Source organism: Amblyomma maculatum, chromosome 4, assembly GCF_055883805.1.
Source record: "Amblyomma maculatum isolate TAMU_Amacu chromosome 4, ASM5588380v1, whole genome shotgun sequence".
NCBI lineage: Eukaryota > Metazoa > Arthropoda > Arachnida > Ixodida > Ixodidae > Amblyomma > Amblyomma maculatum.
This window is the reverse complement of record NC_139347.1, coordinates 196,092,730-196,112,554: the sequence shown is the minus strand read 5'-3', so window position 1 is coordinate 196,112,554 and position 19,825 is coordinate 196,092,730. Positions and strand designations below refer to the sequence as shown.

General features: G+C 45.7%; 1 protein-coding gene and 1 non-coding gene across 2 annotated transcripts in view; one reads left to right on the top strand and one right to left on the bottom strand.

Moving 5' to 3' along the window:
- LOC146193953 (uncharacterized) overlaps positions 1–7,741 on the bottom strand; it is a 56,156-nt gene extending 48,415 nt beyond the window's left edge. The window contains exons 1-2 of the mRNA XM_084602906.1: positions 7,253–7,741; positions 1,904–2,391 (exon numbers count right to left, since the gene is read on the bottom strand). Coding sequence (XP_084459032.1) covers positions 1,904–2,391; positions 7,253–7,428 — 664 coding nt within the window. The 5' untranslated portion in view covers positions 7,429–7,741. The remainder of the gene's footprint in view (positions 1–1,903; positions 2,392–7,252) is intronic.
- Positions 7,742–17,309: 9,568 nt separating this feature from the next.
- On the top strand, positions 17,310–17,382 carry TRNAS-UGA (transfer RNA serine (anticodon UGA)). The gene has a single exon. It is a non-coding gene; the product is annotated as a tRNA-Ser (tRNA).
- The last annotated feature ends 2,443 nt before the right edge of the window (positions 17,383–19,825 follow it).

The window sequence follows — 19,825 nt, the reverse complement described above, 5'->3', positions numbered from 1 at the left end:
GAAGCCATAGGTAGCGTAAGAGGGTTCTAGCACAGCTTTCGCCCTCGCTCTTGATCACGTTCTATGTGACGCTGGCGGTAACACAGGACGTTCCACGTCCACCGCTATGGTTGAGGGTGGTGCTGGTGAACACTCTCAAGGTTAGTATACAGACAACATTAATAACCAAGAAAGTAGCATAAATTTTCCCCAAAGCGTAGCCTCTTATATACCACGCTATGATTCAATCACACATAAACTACAGTCACCTCGCTTGGGATACAACATACAAAGCAAATCCAGACACCATACTCGGTCTTCAAAAGAAGGCAATCAGACTGATTACTGATGCCTGTTACACTGCCCACACGGAATTTCCGCAATACAGGATTCATCGTGTACGTACCATGTTTGAGTGTTGTTTACTCATCATCATCATCCTCATCAGCCTGACTATATCCACTGCAGGGCGAAGGCCTCTCCCACATTTCTCCAATTAACCGGGTTTTATGCTAGGCTAGCTGCATCCACTTGACCCCTGCGAACTTCTTAACCCCATCTGCCCACCTAACTTTCTGCTGCCCCCTGCTACGCTTTCCTTCCCTTGGAATCCAGTTTGTTACCCTAAGCGACCATCGGTTATCCTCTCTTCGCACCACATGTCTTGCCCATGTCCATGTCTTCTTCTTAATTTCCGCTAGAATGTCGGTAACTTGAGTTATTTCTCTGACCCACTCTGCACGCTTCCTATCTCTAAATGTTACTCCTACCATTTTTCGTTCCATAGCCCTCTGGGTTGTCCTCAACTTAAGTAGAACACTCTTGGTTAGCCTCCACGTTTCAGCCCCATAGCTGCACTGCCTTAAATTGCCACCTCAATGCTTAACTGACTTCTTGAAGACTATTGCTGGACTTAAGCCTTACAAAAATACCCTTTCACACAAGAAATAAACAAATATGGGACGTTCCTCGAACGAGGACATTATACAGTAACCAGAGCCTTCATTTTACTTTACCATGCATACTAAATCATTATAGTATACACAAACCAAACATCTTTACCACCCCAATTAAGAACTTTAATCTATATTTCTGCACTGTCTTTCTGTACATTCTGTTCCTTGCCTTGCACATTGTCATAAGAATAGTCATTTCCTTTTCATTAAATTTTGCCATGTTGCGTGCATACTATTTGATGATTGTTGGCCGTTAATTTACTAGGCTAGTTTTTAATGCTCTTTCTGTGCTTCATAATTTTCATGTTATATATGTATATGTTCGCCTTGATCTCACACGTCTCATTGCTCTGCCTTTACTCGGCCTTGGGCATCTCTCAAGCTATCGTGATAGCTTTTCGCCCGAGGCCCATTTCCTGTATATTACTGGAAATAAAATTTTCAATTCAATTACACTGTAGCCCTTATCTCCATGTAAAGCTCACCACAGCAGCACTGCATGTGAACGGTCTGCAGCCCTTGACAACCTTCAGTGTCAGATTATTAATGAGGCATGCAATACTTCCTACAATCCACAATAATAATCCAGACAAACGTCTCAGAGTCACAGACTGAAATGCGACCGGAAGGACGCCAGATACACAGAAGAAAAACCCACATGTATTGGCTTCCATCCCTTCCAACCTTGCAAAACACAGTGTGGAGATATACATGCCCCAAAGGACCCACACATTCAATTAATAGAGACCGGCTGTAGAGTGTAACGCCTACTATAGGCAATTACCCCTATAATCCGTCCCAAAATAAAGCGGCTGAGGGAAAAGACAAGGTCAAGGTATATATTGATTTAGGTGTGTGGAAAACCTCATAAGACATGCTGCCAAGGAGCTACCAGGAGTTTTGCGAAGCCCAGTCTGAGAAACTACGCTGGAGCAGATTAATAAGCAAAAGACAGAGTGCCTGCTTACCGCTTGCTGCATAATAGGATGCCTTCTCCGCGAGCTTCGGCAAAGGATTCACAGATGAACCATACTTGGCTTTCTTCCACTGCTGGTGCCACGTATACACACAGGTTCCATTAGGATTCGTAGGACTTTTTGCAAGAGGAAGACAGTCTTTGGATTCGGCAGCCAGAAGGCATGCATGATGCTTAATCGCCTCCGCCGGACTCATGCCCATGTCAAAGTAGCTATAGAACACAGCTCTGGTCTCTGGGGTGGGCCGCAAGGACTGTGGCGCATCGGGTGTTCCAATGACATGGTTGTGACCGTTGTGCAGTTTGATTACGGCGGTAAGTGGAGGGTTGCACGACAAAAACTTATCATTCCTCTTTGTGTTGAAGTTCACTTTCTTGATTTTGATATCCATTTTAGCAGGGCAGGGCTCCTTTTTTGCAATGATGAGGCTCTTTCTCCGATAACCAAGGTGACATAGCCATACCTTGTGAAATACCATCCTGCCAAAAAAGGAGCAAAAACACGATTGCCGCAGTGTTGGTTGCAACATTAAAAACACCTAGAGAAGTATCCAAAAGTGTGAAAGTTCAACCTTTTTTTACTTTCACACCAAGTTGCACCAGTTAGATGTGCTATGGTGCATTATCGGAGCATATATTATGCACATTTAGAAAAATGACTACTATATAAAAAGGGTGCGCGCAGCGATACACTTACAAAATAAAGTTGAACAGCTTACACATAACTTTTGCAGACTAAAAAAAGTTGCGCAGGTCCAGGGTTCGAAATCAGAACTACTGCCTGTCCAAGGTAGTCACTCTGCCAACGAAGCTAAACAGGTAAGCTACTGGACTGGGTACCAAGGTGAGAGTGAATTGATCAAAGATTCAAAAAGGGAAAGCTGTTGATATAATGTTTAGGGGAACTTTTCCTTTGTAGCCATATGACAATAGTTGGGTGGATCTTAATGAGCACTTATTCCTTTACTACAAAATCTACCATGCCTTGGGTGATTCCCCTAAGCATTATACCAGCTTGTCTACCACACAAAAAATGCGAAATGTTCATTCAAAATGCAAGCAATGAAATTTTGTCATTTCCGGCTTATGTAAATAGGTCGTCTTCCTTAGAGCCTTTTGTGTTCATTAAGGACAATTCACATGACGCACGAACCATCCGCTGACAGAGCACCACGTCATCCAACGTCACTGGCTCTGCCTCATCCGCGGACGAGGCGCCGAACGACGTCGCGGATGGAAACCACCAGAGCCGCACTGATCCTTGCAGCTCCGCCACCGAAGAGGAAAATGGCAGGTGACGACATTCCAAGCCAACTACGCCGCATTGTTGACTAAGGTGCCTTGATGGCCAGGGAGGTGAGAGCATCGACGCACTTTATTGTTGACACTACAAAAGCGCCTTCACAAGGATAAGAAAGAAACGAAAATACCATTGCTGCTTCACTTAGAAGATGTAGTTCTGCTAGAGAAATAGCAGACGACTCCCATATTTTGACAGGGGAAACGCGCAGCAGTTTTTGGCTTGCCAAGGCTGCGCCGTCCGCGGACGAGGTGAGCCAGTGACGTCAAGTCATGTGGTGCTCGTACTCGCGCGGACTCCAGCGATTGCATCTGTCGTGTGAATCGGCCTTTAAAGGGCCACTGTCCACCCTCTGGTCGAAAATATTTTCTTCCCCGGTGACTGTGAGGCTTCGCCCCTGAAAGCAAGGCCAAAAAAAAAAGTTTTTGAAAAGAGTAATTAACGATGCAGTTATAGCCAGTGCAATCACCCGATTTTGTTGTATTTGTCTCCTTCCGTTCCCTTGCAAAGGTTTATTACTCTCCTATCTGATCGTCTAGCCTCCGAAAGCTAAATTCCCCTTCCTCCGAGCTTGGCGGGAGGGGAGCATGGCACTCTGCATGCGCAAAAATGAAACGGCCGAGGGAGCGCGGGCCGCTACGTTCATTGCATTCAATCCAGCCGTGGCGAGAAAAAAGCGTGCAGCGAGTGGCGCACACAATTAGTCGTGTACATCCATCCTGCACCCGTCAGTCAGCGAGACAGACAAATGGATGACGTTGCTTTCTGACGTCAACCTAGCAGCCCGACGGGCCAGTATAGAGAACGGGAAAGCTGGTTTCCTGGAGGAGAGGATGAAAGAGCTTTAATTTGTATTTTTTCTGCTTTGCAGCATGCGTATCGCTGCAGCATTTTGCACAGACTATATCCGGTACCTGATCAAAGCGTTGGGCTGCTTTGCTTAAAAAGTCATACCCTGGACAGTGGCTCTTTAAGGCACACTCTCACATAAACCAATTATCTCTTAGCTTCACAAATGGCAATGAAGACTTGATTTTGTTATGGATTTCAAAGATAGCTGCTGCATGTCAAAAGTAGTCCTGACTTTTAGAAAACATAATTTCTGCTGCAATAAAACTTTTTTTTATCTTTTGTAGGTGAACTCCGGCAAGGTACTGAAAACTGAAAACAAGAATACACAAAGCCTAAAAGAGCAAAAGTCAACCGGGCCCTTGCATAAGTCCTCTCGCATTGTGCATTAGGATTAAAAAATCAAATGATTTGTAACCTCCCCGAGGATTCAAAGAGAAACTAAACATACACTGTCATCTGATTTTTGCTAGAGAGAGTCCGATAACTGCCACCCTTGTAGACTAACGTGACTGAATATTTATGAGTAATAAAGTTGCCACTCTTGCTAACACGTCTCCAGCATAAATATGCCATAGCTGGCACTACAGAATTAAGTAATCTTTAGCAGCTTTCCACATGCATCAAACTATCTGCAATCCTCTTGTAACACAACTGCAGTCATAATCACAAAAACCAATGCTGATTTGATTCTGATTCATGGGGGCTTCAACATCTTGAAGCAACTAAGGCTAAGGGCATAGAGGAGGGCTCCAAATAATTTCGATCACTCCGGGTTCTTTAACGTACACTGACCTCACACAATACACAGGAATCTAGAGTTTCACCTGTACTGAAACGCACCCTATGAGACCGCCCAAATCCACATGCAATAAACTTGCACATGTCAGTGTAATGATGCCCATAAAAATACTTCAAAATATTTTGACTTGCGAAAAGTACAAGGTGCTTTCAATATGAAAATCAGATGGTTTCACATTCCTGCTCTTTCTGTCGTCCTATCTCTACTATAGGCAGTCAACCAATTTTGGGCTTTAAGCTCATAACACAGTTACAATAAGGGAGTAATTACTCATTGACATCCATCCGAGCGCAGCCATACGACTACAAAGGAAAGATATACATCTTTCTCAGAAATTTCCCTGGACCAGGGCGAATGTTTCTTTAAATACAACGTATAGCTTTCCTTTGTAGCCGTATGGCTACGCTCGGGTGGATGTCAATGAGTAATTACTCCCTTATTGTAACTGTGTTATGAGCTTAAAGCCCAAAATTGGTTGACTGCCTATAATAGAGATAGGACGACAGAGAGAGCAGGAATGTGAAACCATCTGATTTTCATATTGAAAGCCTCCTGCCAATAATTCATCATTCTTTGCTTGAGCAATGCTGGAGCTCATTTTTAATATTTTGGCGATAAATTTCGTATGCCTTTCCAACAATCTTGAGAACCTGCCTAGTGATTCACAGCTTTGGTGTACCAACCCCTAATGCTTGAAGTATGGTTTTGTCTGCCGTAGGCCTGGCAAGCTTGTCATTGACAAAGAGGCTCGATGGTGAAGCACCTGCTTGTTTTCACAGCAGAACCATTAGAATAACTCATGCAGTTTTTGCAGTCAGGAAAAGTTTTCTTCCTAACAGCTCACAGTAGTTTGCGCTACCTGCTTCGCTTGATGATCTCACAATTCAAAAGGCTGAGAGTGGGTGCTATGTCACATGCACAGTGCGTTTTTTTTCCGCAATTATCGCCAATCGCCGGTGGCTCACATTAAATTTACCTGCGAACAAATATTTATTAGGCTCCATGCTTCCTTCCCTTGCGAAAATTTCATTTGTATTAAGCCCAGTGCAAGATGCGCTATATCTTTGCCACTGGTGCAATGAAATTGTTTCCGTGTTCTGCTAAATTTGATGGCAGAACATCAAAATAGCCAGTTTAGAGCAGTTTTGGAGCAATATTGCAGTTTGGAGCAGGATGGAGCAGGGAAAGTGGTTTGGAGCAGAATGGAGCAATTGGAGCAGCCCTTCCACCCCTGCCCTAAATATTTGACCAACAATACAGTTATATTTTGCTTAGTATTGGCAGCTCAATTCAAAAGTTGTTTGCATTTCTTTTTTATATAATAGGAAATGGATTGCTTTTGCTGCCAAGCGGTGTGCGTCAATCGTGCCCATGCTACACCTGAATTTTGCTCATTACATCTATGCAACCTGACCTTCAACTATGATTTCATCTACAGACATTTATTCGTTGTTTAAGAAACCTCCACTTGTCTTCTGTATACATAGCATATGTCCTATCCAGGTTCCTTGTTTTTATTTCTAACCTAACAAATAAAAAAAGAATGGCAGCAGCTTCCCTACATAAAAAAAATAACCAATTTCAGCACCCTTCAATGGCATAGTGGTAGGAAGTAAAAGCATCAACCCTACTCAATTCATATTAGGAGCCCCTGCACAGTACCTAACCAACTACCCCCTCAATGAACCTCTGCGGACACTACCAATGCTTCAATATAATGGCAACATGCAATGAAAGCATTCTCTTTACATCAACAGTTATTTAATCAGTGCGAATTTGGCCATTGGTAATACGCTGCATGATGACGCTGTGTCACAGGGTAGCCACAGTTTTGAGGTGATCAGGCTTCTCCAACTGAATTCCTGGAGCAGCTTTCCCAGTCTTCTTGATAGTAAGCAGCTGTATTAAAATGAAACATCATAGCCGACACAATTAAACTTCCTGAAAATAAATGGAGGGATTTTTCGGCGACTGGTCAACCCATTTTCATGACAGTGAAAAGGATCAATAATACGATAAATTGGCGTAGATGGTCGCACATGATAGAAAACGCACAGCTAGACAGATTACACAGAAGAAACACACACAGACAAGGACAATATGCTGCACTGAGAACTGAATTATTTACACCCGCGCACCTTTCGTCTCTCTACACTTCATCTGCCTACAGCTAATTTCTTCCTTCATTTCAAGTTTGGGCAGCTTGGATGAATCGGCGGCAGGCCATCATGAAAACAGCGCAGACACGAACGCAAGATGAGGCGTAGTACACAGTTCCGTGGGCCCGTCTTTGCGTCCGTGTCTTTGCGCTGTTCTGAGAACGATTCCGAATCTCAGCTACTACCGCTGACAGGTTTAAGCACGAAAACCTGGCCACTCACTACCATTACCTGGAACAAGAGGATTTCACAGAATGGACAACCCACGATGTTTTCGACTCTGCGCTGTACTTGTTCAACCACTGCTGAGCAGCCTCGGCACTGTCAATGTTCGCGCGAAGCACTTTTATATTCTCCGTAGACCGGTCGGTGTCCTCTACCACGATGATTTTGCCGGCATCGGACATCGTTCACGGTGCTGAACGACGACACAGGGCACGCACAAAAGTTGTCGCGCTAAAAATTCGGTAATAAAGGTCAGTTTTTCTAGCTTATAGACCAGACTCGGCACTACTTGCCCCATCAGTGCACAAAATCCCACAAGATCCGGCTATTGTCTTGTATCTGTCATGAACTAGAGGATTAAACCACAAGCTCATGAACACATGAACAACGGGCACTACGTCGTGAGACGCCAGCACCTATGCCAGCACCGTGCTTGTCACGAAGGCGACTTGGCGGCTCACATGCAGCGCAAGGCGGTGGCAGGGAGAATGTTTTTGCAGATCGTCAATGAGCAATCACGTGACACATGGGTGACGTGGGCTACACGTCACGTACGCGTATCTCGCGGAGTCTCCCATGGCTCCTCCTCCAATATAGTGCCTCCAACACAGTCTTCTCCCCTCCCCCATGGCTCCAAGCAGTAAACAGAATTTTCTTCCCCCAGGAAAATGAGTGAGCGCAGATTTTGTGCGTTCGCAGTCTTTTGGTTTCGTTCTCTTCGGGTGGTCTGGCGGGGTTAGAGCTGGTATTCGAAGCGACTCAGGGACTTGAGTCGCGAGTCTGCTTCTTCGCAGCGCGGTGCAGGGATTGTGAGTTTGCTTCCTCACTACAATGAAAACGTGCAAGAGTACTGACCTTATGCGGGGCCTCAAATATATTGAGTACCTGCGCATGAGTTATTTGCATACACGCGCGCCCACATACATGCAGTTTTTTAGTGGAAAAAAGCAAATAACTTTACAGCATCTTGCGCGTAACGTTGATGTTTGGAATTAAGCTGTGAAAGTATACAAGATGTTACTTGGCTTACGGGTACGTCACTATGTATATATATATATATATATAAGTGAAAAGTTGCTTCATACTGTTTCCAAGTTTATTTGTAGTCGACGTTTCGGCAGGAGCCCTGCCTTTCTCAAGACTGATGGTACATGATTCTTGGCCAGAGGTGATACAAACAATATGGGCACACACAGGTGAGTCAGCTGGAAACGCACAACACACACATACACACACAGCTGCGGAGAGCAGGCTAGGCCCAATGGGCCATCAACCCAAGGCACCGGCCGCCGCGAGTCATCTGTATACAGTACAAGACACAATACAGGCAACCGCGGAACAACCTTGGAAGGGAAAAAAAAAAAAAAGAAGACGAAAACAGGTGGGGGAAGGTGTTTGCTGCAGGTGGTGAGAAAATTATTTTTCTTGTTCTCACTAAAAGATGGGAGCGCCCAGCGTGATGAGAAAACCAGGTGGACACTGCTGGTTAGAAGAACCTGACAGCGGCGAGTAAAGTTCGAGCAACTTGCGACGGGAGATGAACCTCAAAGAAAGAGAAAAAAAAAAAAGAAGAAGTAAGTAAATATGTGGGACAGTAGAATGGTGAAATACTTTGAGGTTTTCGCTAACAGATATGAGGGCTAAGCAAAAGAAGAAAACAGGTGGGGGAACGTGTTTGCTGCAGGTGGTGAGAAAATTATTTTTCTTGTTCTCACTGGGAGCGCCCAGCATGATGAAAAAACCAGGTGGACACTGCTGGTTAGAATAACCTGACAGCGGCGAGTAAAGTTCGAGCAACTTGCGACGGGAGATGAACCTCAAAGAAAGAATAATAAAAAAAAAAGAAGTGAGTAGAATGGTGAAATACTTTGAGGTTTTCGCTAAAAGATGTGAGCGCCAAGCATGAAGAAGGTTTTTACGAGAAGTGGGATGTGGAGGGTATCAAAGAAGCGAGAAAAAAAAAAGAAAAAAAAAAGAAACCGAGGAAAAACTGTAAAGGGATAATGATTGATATATATGTATAGCATTAAGCTTGCAGGGCTCGTAAGGACGACATTGCCCCAATGTTTTCATTTATCCCAGTATTAATTGTCCTAAACTTATGAATAAAGTATGACTCACGCTGCTCCCGCTCCCGTGTATTATTGAATCCCCCCTGAAGAACTGTTAGTTTGACTGAGTCGAATGAGTGCTGTTTCTGGTTGATATGTTTTGAAAAAGGAAGGTTGGGCAGAGAGCGGACATGAGCTCGGTGATTATTAAACCGCATTCGAAGAGGGGTAGCTGTCTGGCCAATATACTGCATGCAGCATACACCGCATTCTAGGAGATATATAACGTTTGAGGCATCGCAATCAAAGTTACCATCTATTCTCCACTTAAAACTTGACGCTGTGCTTGTTGCGCAGCTTGATGTCTGCATGTGGCTGCACACCTGGCATCTACTCTTTCCGCAAGGCCGGCACCCCAACCGCGGGTTATTACCTATTTTTGAGGTGCTTGTTGCGCAGCTTGATGTCTGCATGTGGCTGCACACCTGGCATCTACTCTTTCCGCAAGGCCGGCACCCCAACCGCGGGTTATTACCTATTTTTGAGTCCACCTGGCATCTACTCTTTCCGCAAGGCCGGCACCCCAACCGCGGGTTATTACCTATTTTTGAGTCCACTCAAAAATAGGTAATAACCCGCGGTTGGGGTGCCGGCCTTGCGGAAAGAGTAGATGCCAGGTGTGCAGCCACATGCAGACATCAAGCTGCGCAACAAGCACAGCGTCAAGTTTTAAGTGGAGAATAGATGGTAACTTTGATTGCGATGCCTCAAACGTTATATATCTCCTAGAATGCGGTGTATGCTGCATGCAGTATATTGGCCAGACAGCTACCCCTCTTCGAATGCGGTTTAATAATCACCGAGCTCATGTCCGCTCTCTGCCCAACCTTCCTTTTTCAAAACATATCAACCAGAAACAGCACTCATTCGACTCAGTCAAACTAACAGTTCTTCAGGGGGGATTCAATAATACACGGGAGCGGGAGCAGCGTGAGTCATACTTTATTTATAAGTTTAGGACAATTAATACTGGGATAAATGAAAACATTGGGGCAATGTCGTCCTTACGAGCCCTGCAAGCTTAATGCTACATATACATATATATCAATCATTATCCCTTTACAGTTTTTCCTCGGTTTCTTTTTTTTTTTTTTTTCTCGCTTCTTTGATACCCTCCACATCCCACTTCTCGTAAAAACCTTCTTCATGCTTGGCGCTCACATCTTTTAGCGAAAACCTCGAAGTATTTCACCATTCTACTCACTTCTTTTTTTTTTTTATTATTCTTTCTTTGAGGTTCATCTCCCGTCGCAAGTTGCTCGAACTTTACTCGCCGCTGTCAGGTTATTCTAACCAGCAGTGTCCACCTGGTTTTTTCATCATGCTGGGCGCTCCCAGTGAGAACAAGAAAAATAATTTTCTCACCACCTGCAGCAAACACGTTCCCCCACCTGTTTTCTTCTTTTGCTTAGCCCTCACATCTGTTAGCGAAAACCTCGAAGTATTTCACCATTCTACTGTCCCACATATTTACTTACTTCTTCTTTTTTTTCTCTATTTCTTTGAGGTTCATCTCCCGTCTCAAGTTGCTCGAACTTTACTCGCCGCTGTCAGGTTCTTCTAACCAGCAGTGTCCACCTGGTTTTCTCATCACGCTGGGCGCTCCCATCTTTTAGTGAGAACAAGAAAAATAATTTTCTCCCCACCTGCAGCAAACACCTTCCCCCACCTGTTTTCGTCTTCTTTTTTTCTTTTTTTTTTTTTCCTTCCAAGGTTGTTCCGCGGTTGCCTGTATTGTGTCTTGTACTGTATACAGATGACTCGCGGCGGCCGGTGCCTTGGGTTGATGGCCCATTGGGCCTAGCCTGCTCTCCGCAGCTGTGTGTGTGTGTATGTGTGTGTTGTGCGTTTCCAGCTGACTCACCTGTGTGTGCCCATATTGTTTGTATCACCTCTGGCCAACCCTATAAGAAGACAAACAAGAATCATGTACCATCAGTCTTGAGAAAGGCAGGGCTCCTGCCGAAACGTCGACTACATATAAACTTGGAAACAGTATGAAGCAATTTTTATGTAACCTCTAGCAACCAAGTACGTCTATTTACTTATGCGTATATATATATATATATATATATATATATATATATATATATATATATATATATATATATATATATATATATATATATATATATATATATAGTTGTATGTACATAATTGAGGCGTAACTTTTAAGGTGCAAAAGCGCCTGATTGAGCCAAGTAAACGACACAGCAAATCTTCAGCACTCCCTCCGCTGCGTGTCAAGCCAAACCAGCCCACACCTCACAGCTAGCGAAAAAGAAGAAAGGAAGCAAGCGTGCATACTGCTTTACCGAGGTCAGCTGCAAGCCGTCACTCGTTTGAAACCACGCTGTCTGCGTTGGCTAGCCTGCCCGCCCATAAAGGGGCTTTACCCGCCCCTCCTTTCAACCTCTCCCTACTAATAGGGAAAAAGATACAGAAGAAAGCGTACGAGCGGCTAGATGCTCTCCCTCCGCCAGCTCGAAGCCGCGCTCCGTCGGCCAAGCGCTTTTCTCACTGCCCCAGTGGAATAAACACCAAAAAAAAAAAAAAAAAAAACATCGACAGGACACGCAGAAGTGACGTAGTAGCTCCACGTCACTTTTATGTCACATGACTGCACGATCACGATCTGCAAAAGTACCCTCCCGCGGTGGCGGCATAGGAGAATGTTTTTGCAAATAGTCGATGCGCAATCACGTGAAACATGGGTGACATAGCCTGCACGTCACGTACGCGTATCTCGAAGAGTCTTTTTTTTTTCTGTTTTTTTCCTTGTAAGAGGAAGCGCTCGCGGCAGTTTGTTTTGTCCACGCCATGGCTCCTCCTCCAACGCAGTCTTCTCCTCTCCGCAATGGCGCCAAGCAGTGCTGACATGACTGTGGGCATGACTGTGTCATGACTGTGTCGGAGTACCCGGGTTCGAACCCGACCTAGGCGGCTGCGTTTCGATGGAGGCGAAAAGAAGAGGCGTCCGTGTGCTGTGCGATGTCAGCGCACGTTAAAGATCCCCAGGTGGTCGAAATTACTCCGTAGCCCTCCACTACGCCTCCTCTTTCTCTCTTTCCACTTTCAGTCCCAGCTTCCTCCCTTCCCTTACGGCGCGGTTGCAGTGTCCACAGAAAAACAAGTGAGACAGTTACCGCGCCTTTAACTTCCTATAAAATAAATCAGAGCGACATTACTATGGGCAGCAGAAAAACAGAATTTCCCTCCCACCGGGGGAACGAGTGAGCGCAGATTCTGTGCGTTCGCAGTCTTTTGCTTTCATTCTCTTTCTTCCGGTGGTCTGGCGGGATTAGCTGGTATTCGAAGGGACTCAGGGACTTCGAGTCACGAGTCTGCAGCGCGCTGCAGGGATTGTGAGTTTGCTTCCTCACTACAATGAAAACGTGCAAGAGTACTGACCTTATGCGGGGCCGCAAATATTTTGAGTACCTGCGCATGAGGTATTTGCACACACGCGCGCCCACAAACAAGCAGGTTTGTAGTGGCAAAAAGCATAACTGCATGATAGCATCTTGCGTGTAAACGTAAATGTTTGGAATTAAGCAGTGAAATTCTACAAGATGGTACTTATCTATGGGCAAACAATTTTACATCACTATATATATATATATATATATATATATATATATATATATATATATATATATATATATTAAGGGGAAAATGAGGGTGCTCGTTATAATACATGAAGGAAAGAAGCCAACAGTCGGCGAGGCCAAGGAAAGCGTTGGGGATGGTACTTTATGTGTTTTTTTTTTTTTTTTTTTTTTTAATGTTTACTTGGATAATCACAGAAATTAGTAATGTAATCTGTTTAGGGGAAAGATAATTAAACACAAAGTAGAAGAAAAAACAACGTGCCGATGGTGGGAACCGAACCCACGACCTCCGAATATCGCGTCCGGTGCTCTACCAACTGAGCTACATCGGCCGCTGTCCCCCCTGCTACTTGCTTGGGTATTTATGTTGTCTGTATACGAACCTTGAGAGTGTTCACCAGCGCCACCCTCAGCCAAAGCGGCGGACGTGGAACGTCCTTTGTTACCGCCAGCGTCACGTAGAACGTGATCAAGAGCGAGGGCGAAAGCTGTGCTAGAACCCTCTTACGCTACCTATGGCTTCAAGACTGCCAGAACCGAGACCCCCGTAAGCTACAAGCAGATCAATTAAGGGGAAAATGAGGGTGCTCGTTATAATACATGAAGGAAAGAAGCCAACAGTCGGCGAGGCCAAGGAAAGCGTTGGGGATGGTACTTTATGTGTTTTTTTTTTAATGTTTACTTGGATAATCACAGAAATTAGTAATGTAATCTGTTTAGGGGAAAGATAATTAAACACAAAGTAGAAGAAAAAACAACGTGCCGATGGTGGGAACCGAACCCACGACCTCCGAATATCGCGTCCGGTGCTCTACCAACTGAGCTACATCGGCCGCTGTCCCCCCTGCTACTTGCTTGGGTATTTATGTTGTCTGTATACGAACCTTGAGAGTGTTCACCAGCGCCACCCTCAGCCAAAGCGGCGGACGTGGAACGTCCTTTGTTACCGCCAGCGTCACGTAGAACGTGATCAAGAGCGAGGGCGAAAGCTGTGCTAGAACCCTCTTACGCTACCTATGGCTTCAAGACTGCCAGAACCGAGACCCCCGTAAGCTACAAGCAGATCAATTAAGGGGAAAATGAGGGTGCTCGTTATAATACATGAAGGAAAGAAGCCAACAGTCGGCGAGGCCAAGGAAAGCGTTGGGGATGGTACTTTATGTGTTTTTTTTTAATGTTTACTTGGATAATCACAGAAATTAGTAATGTAATCTGTTTAGGGGAAAGATAATTAAACACAAAGTAGAAGAAAAAACAACGTGCCGATGGTGGGAACCGAACCCACGACCTCCGAATATCGCGTCCGGTGCTCTACCAACTGAGCTACATCGGCCGCTGTCCCCCCTGCTACTTGCTTGGGTATTTATGTTGTCTGTATACGAACCTTGAGAGTGTTCACCAGCGCCACCCTCAGCCAAAGCGGCGGACGTGGAACGTCCTTTGTTACCGCCAGCGTCACGTAGAACGTGATCAAGAGCGAGGGCGAAAGCTGTGCTAGAACCCTCTTACGCTACCTATGGCTTCAAGACTGCCAGAACCGAGACCCCCGTAAGCTACAAGCAGATCAATTAAGGGGAAAATGAGGGTGCTCGTTATAATACATGAAGGAAAGAAGCCAACAGTCGGCGAGGCCAAGGAAAGCGTTGGGGATGGTACTTTATGTGTTTTTTTTTTTAATGTTTACTTGGATAATCACAGAAATTAGTAATGTAATCTGTTTAGGGGAAAGATAATTAAACACAAAGTAGAAGAAAAAACAACGTGCCGATGGTGGGAACCGAACCCACGACCTCCGAATATCGCGTCCGGTGCTCTACCAACTGAGCTACATCGGCCGCTGTCCCCCCTGCTACTTGCTTGGGTATTTATGTTGTCTGTATACGAACCTTGAGAGTGTTCACCAGCGCCACCCTCAGCCAAAGCGGCGGACGTGGAACGTCCTTTGTTACCGCCAGCGTCACGTAGAACGTGATCAAGAGCGAGGGCGAAAGCTGTGCTAGAACCCTCTTACGCTACCTATGGCTTCAAGACTGCCAGAACCGAGACCCCCGTAAGCTACAAGCAGATCAATTAAGGGGAAAATGAGGGTGCTCGTTATAATACATGAAGGAAAGAAGCCAACAGTCGGCGAGGCCAAGGAAAGCGTTGGGGATGGTACTTTATGTGTTTTTTTTTTTTAATGTTTACTTGGATAATCACAGAAATTAGTAATGTAATCTGTTTAGGGGAAAGATAATTAAACACAAAGTAGAAGAAAAAACAACGTGCCGATGGTGGGAACCGAACCCACGACCTCCGAATATCGCGTCCGGTGCTCTACCAACTGAGCTACATCGGCCGCTGTCCCCCCTGCTACTTGCTTGGGTATTTATGTTGTCTGTATACGAACCTTGAGAGTGTTCACCAGCGCCACCCTCAGCCAAAGCGGCGGACGTGGAACGTCCTTTGTTACCGCCAGCGTCACGTAGAACGTGATCAAGAGCGAGGGCGAAAGCTGTGCTAGAACCCTCTTACGCTACCTATGGCTTCAAGACTGCCAGAACCGAGACCCCCGTAAGCTACAAGCAGATCAATTAAGGGGAAAATGAGGGTGCTCGTTATAATACATGAAGGAAAGAAGCCAACAGTCGGCGAGGCCAAGGAAAGCGTTGGGGATGGTACTTTATGTGTTTTTTTTTTTTTTTTTTTTTTAATGTTTACTTGGATAATCACAGAAATTAGTAATGTAATCTGTTTAGGGGAAAGATAATTAAACACAAAGTAGAAGAAAAAACAACGTGCCGATGGTGGGAACCGAACCCACGACCTCCGAATATCGCGTCCGGTGCTCTACCAACTGAGCTACATCGGCCGCTGTCCCCCCTGCTACTTGCTTGGGTATTTATGTTGTCTGTATACGAACCTTGAGAGTGTTCACCAGCGCCACCCTCAGCCAAAGCGGCGGACGTGGAACGTCCTTTGTTACCGCCAGCGTCACGTAGAACGTGATCAAGAGCGAGGGCGAAAGCTGTGCTAGAACCCTCTTACGCTACCTATGGCTTCAAGACTGCCAGAACCGAGACCCCCGTAAGCTACAAGCAGATCAATTAAGGGGAAAATGAGGGTGCTCGTTATAATACATGAAGGATCTGGAGGTTCTGGCAGTCTTGAAGCCATAGGTAGCGTAAGAGGGTTCTAGCACAGCTTTCGCCCTCGCTCTTGATCACGTTCTACGTGACGCTGGCGGTAACAAAGGACGTTCCACGTCCGCCGCTTTGGCTGAGGGTGGCGCTGGTGAACACTCTCAAGGTTCGTATACAGACAACATAAATACCCAAGCAAGTAGCAGGGGGGACAGCGGCCGATGTAGCTCAGTTGGTAGAGCACCGGACGCGATATTCGGAGGTCGTGGGTTCGGTTCCCACCATCGGCACGTTGTTTTTTCTTCTACTTTGTGTTTAATTATCTTTCCCCTAAACAGATTACATTACTAATTTCTGTGATTATCCAAGTAAACATTAAAAAAAAAACACATAAAGTACCATCCCCAACGCTTTCCTTGGCCTCGCCGACTGTTGGCTTCTTTCCTTCATGTATTATAACGAGCACCCTCATTTTCCCCTTAATTGATCTGCTTGTAGCGTACGGGGGTCTCGGTTCTGGCAGTCTTGAAGCCATAGGTAGCGTAAGAGGGTTCTAGCACAGCTTTCGCCCTCGCTCTTGATCACGTTCTACGTGACGCTGGCGGTAACAAAGGACGTTCCACGTCCGCCGCTTTGGCTGAGGGTGGCGCTGGTGAACACTCTCAAGGTTCGTATACAGACAACATAAATACCCAAGCAAGTAGCAGGGGGGACAGCGGCCGATGTAGCTCAGTTGGTAGAGCACCGGACGCGATATTCGGAGGTCGTGGGTTCGGTTCCCACCATCGGCACGTTGTTTTTTCTTCTACTTTGTGTTTAATTATCTTTCCCCTAAACAGATTACATTACTAATTTCTGTGATTATCCAAGTAAACATTAAAAAAAAAACACATAAAGTACCATCCCCAACGCTTTCCTTGGCCTCGCCGACTGTTGGCTTCTTTCCTTCATGTATTATAACGAGCACCCTCATTTTCCCCTTAATTGATCTGCTTGTAGCTTACGGGGGTCTCGGTTCTGGCAGTCTTGAAGCCATAGGTAGCGTAAGAGGGTTCTAGCACAGCTTTCGCCCTCGCTCTTGATCACGTTCTACGTGACGCTGGCGGTAACAAAGGACGTTCCACGTCCGCCGCTTTGGCTGAGGGTGGCGCTGGTGAACACTCTCAAGGTTCGTATACAGACAACATAAATACCCAAGCAAGTAGCAGGGGGGACAGCGGCCGATGTAGGTCAGTTGGTAGAGCACCGGACGTGATATTCGGAGGTCGTGGGTTCGGTTCCCACCATCGGCACGTTGTTTTTTCTTCTACTTTGTGTTTAATTATCTTTCCCCTAAACAGATTACATTACTAATTTCTGTGATTATCCAAGTAAACATTAAAAAAAAAAAACACATAAAGTACCATCCCCAACGCTTTCCTTGGCCTCGCCGACTGTTGGCTTCTTTCCTTCATGTATTATAACGAGCACCCTCATTTTCCCCTTAATTGATCTGCTTGTAGCTTACGGGGGTCTCGGTTCTGGCAGTCTTGAAGCCATAGGTAGCGTAAGAGGGTTCTAGCACAGCTTTCGCCCTCGCTCTTGATCACGTTCTACGTGACGCTGGCGGTAACAAAGGACGTTCCACGTCCGCCGCTTTGGCTGAGGGTGGCGCTGGTGAACACTCTCAAGGTTCGTATACAGACAACATAAATACCCAAGCAAGTAGCAGGGGGGACAGCGGCCGATGTAGCTCAGTTGGTAGAGCACCGGACGCGATATTCGGAGGTCGTGGGTTCGGTTCCCACCATCGGCACGTTGTTTTTTCTTCTACTTTGTGTTTAATTATCTTTCCCCTAAACAGATTACATTACTAATTTCTGTGATTATCCAAGTAAACATTAAAAAAAAAAAAACACATAAAGTACCATCCCCAACGCTTTCCTTGGCCTCGCCGACTGTTGGCTTCTTTCCTTCATGTATTATAACGAGCACCCTCATTTTCCCCTTAATTGATCTGCTTGTAGCTTACGGGGGTCTCGGTTCTGGCAGTCTTGAAGCCATAGGTAGCGTAAGAGGGTTCTAGCACAGCTTTCGCCCTCGCTCTTGATCACGTTCTACGTGACGCTGGCGGTAACAAAGGACGTTCCACGTCCGCCGCTTTGGCTGAGGGTGGCGCTGGTGAACACTCTCAAGGTTCGTATACAGACAACATAAATACCCAAGCAAGTAGCAGGGGGGACAGCGGCCGATGTAGCTCAGTTGGTAGAGCACCGGACGCGATATTCGGAGGTCGTGGGTTCGGTTCCCACCATCGGCACGTTGTTTTTTCTTCTACTTTGTGTTTAATTATCTTTCCCCTAAACAGATTACATTACTAATTTCTGTGATTATCCAAGTAAACATTAAAAAAAAAAAAAACACATAAAGTACCATCCCCAACGCTTTCCTTGGCCTCGCCGACTGTTGGCTTCTTTCCTTCATGTATTATAACGAGCACCCTCATTTTCCCCTTAATTGATCTGCTTGTAGCTTACGGGGGTCTCGGTTCTGGCAGTCTTGAAGCCATAGGTAGCGTAAGAGGGTTCTAGCACAGCTTTCGCCCTCGCTCTTGATCACGTTCTACGTGACGCTGGCGGTAACAAAGGACGTTCCACGTCCGCCGCTTTGGCTGAGGGTGGCGCTGGTGAACACTCTCAAGGTTCGTATACAGACAACATAAATACCCAAGCAAGTAGCAGGGGGGACAGCGGCCGATGTAGCTCAGTTGGTAGAGCACCGGACGCGATATTCGGAGGTCGTGGGTTCGGTTCCCACCATCGGCACGTTGTTTTTTCTTCTACTTTGTGTTTAATTATCTTTCCCCTAAACAGATTACATTACTAATTTCTGTGATTATCCAAGTAAACATTAAAAAAAAAACACATAAAGTACCATCCCCAACGCTTTCCTTGGCCTCGCCGACTGTTGGCTTCTTTCCTTCATATATATATATATATATATATATATATATATATATATATATATATATATATATATATATATATATATATATATATATATATATATATGTATATATAATTGCTTCACATAATTGAGGCGTACATTTTAAGGTGCAAAACGGCCGCCGATTGAGCCATGTACACGCGCACAGCAAATCTTCAGCATTCCCTCCGCTACCGCTCAGGCCAAACCAGCCCATACCTCACAGCTAGGGGGAGGAGGAGGAGGAAGAACATTTACTTCCGCCGAATATGGTGCAGCAGCCACCTACGGGTCCGCACGCAGGCGTCCGGGGAGGCAGTCTGTCGCACCGCGGCCAGAGGACACCTGGCCTCGTCTAGGAGAAGAGGTCTTCAGCCTCGGCCGCCAGGCGGACGGCGAATCGCTGTTTTTTTCGTCGGAGCTTCTTAGCGTGGTCTCCCATTCATCGCTAGTTTTAATCGCGTTGCGCCCTGGGGCACGAACGCATCTCCATATTATATGATCTAATGTTGCCACGTGGCCGCAAAATTTACAAATTTCGGTTTCTGCACCGTCCCTCTTCCGCCCTCTGGCACCCGTCCAACTCCTCCACAGGGGCGAAAAGAAATTTCGAGCTTGGAGTCTTCTCCAGTCGTACGATTCCTTTTTACTCAGGGATCTAACCGGTGGCGGATATATCCTCCGGTCTTTCTTCAAGTTGTCGGTTACATCTCTAAAGGTACCAATACATTCTTTGGTTTTAGATGTTGTGGAGGCGTCCGCAGCACCCCG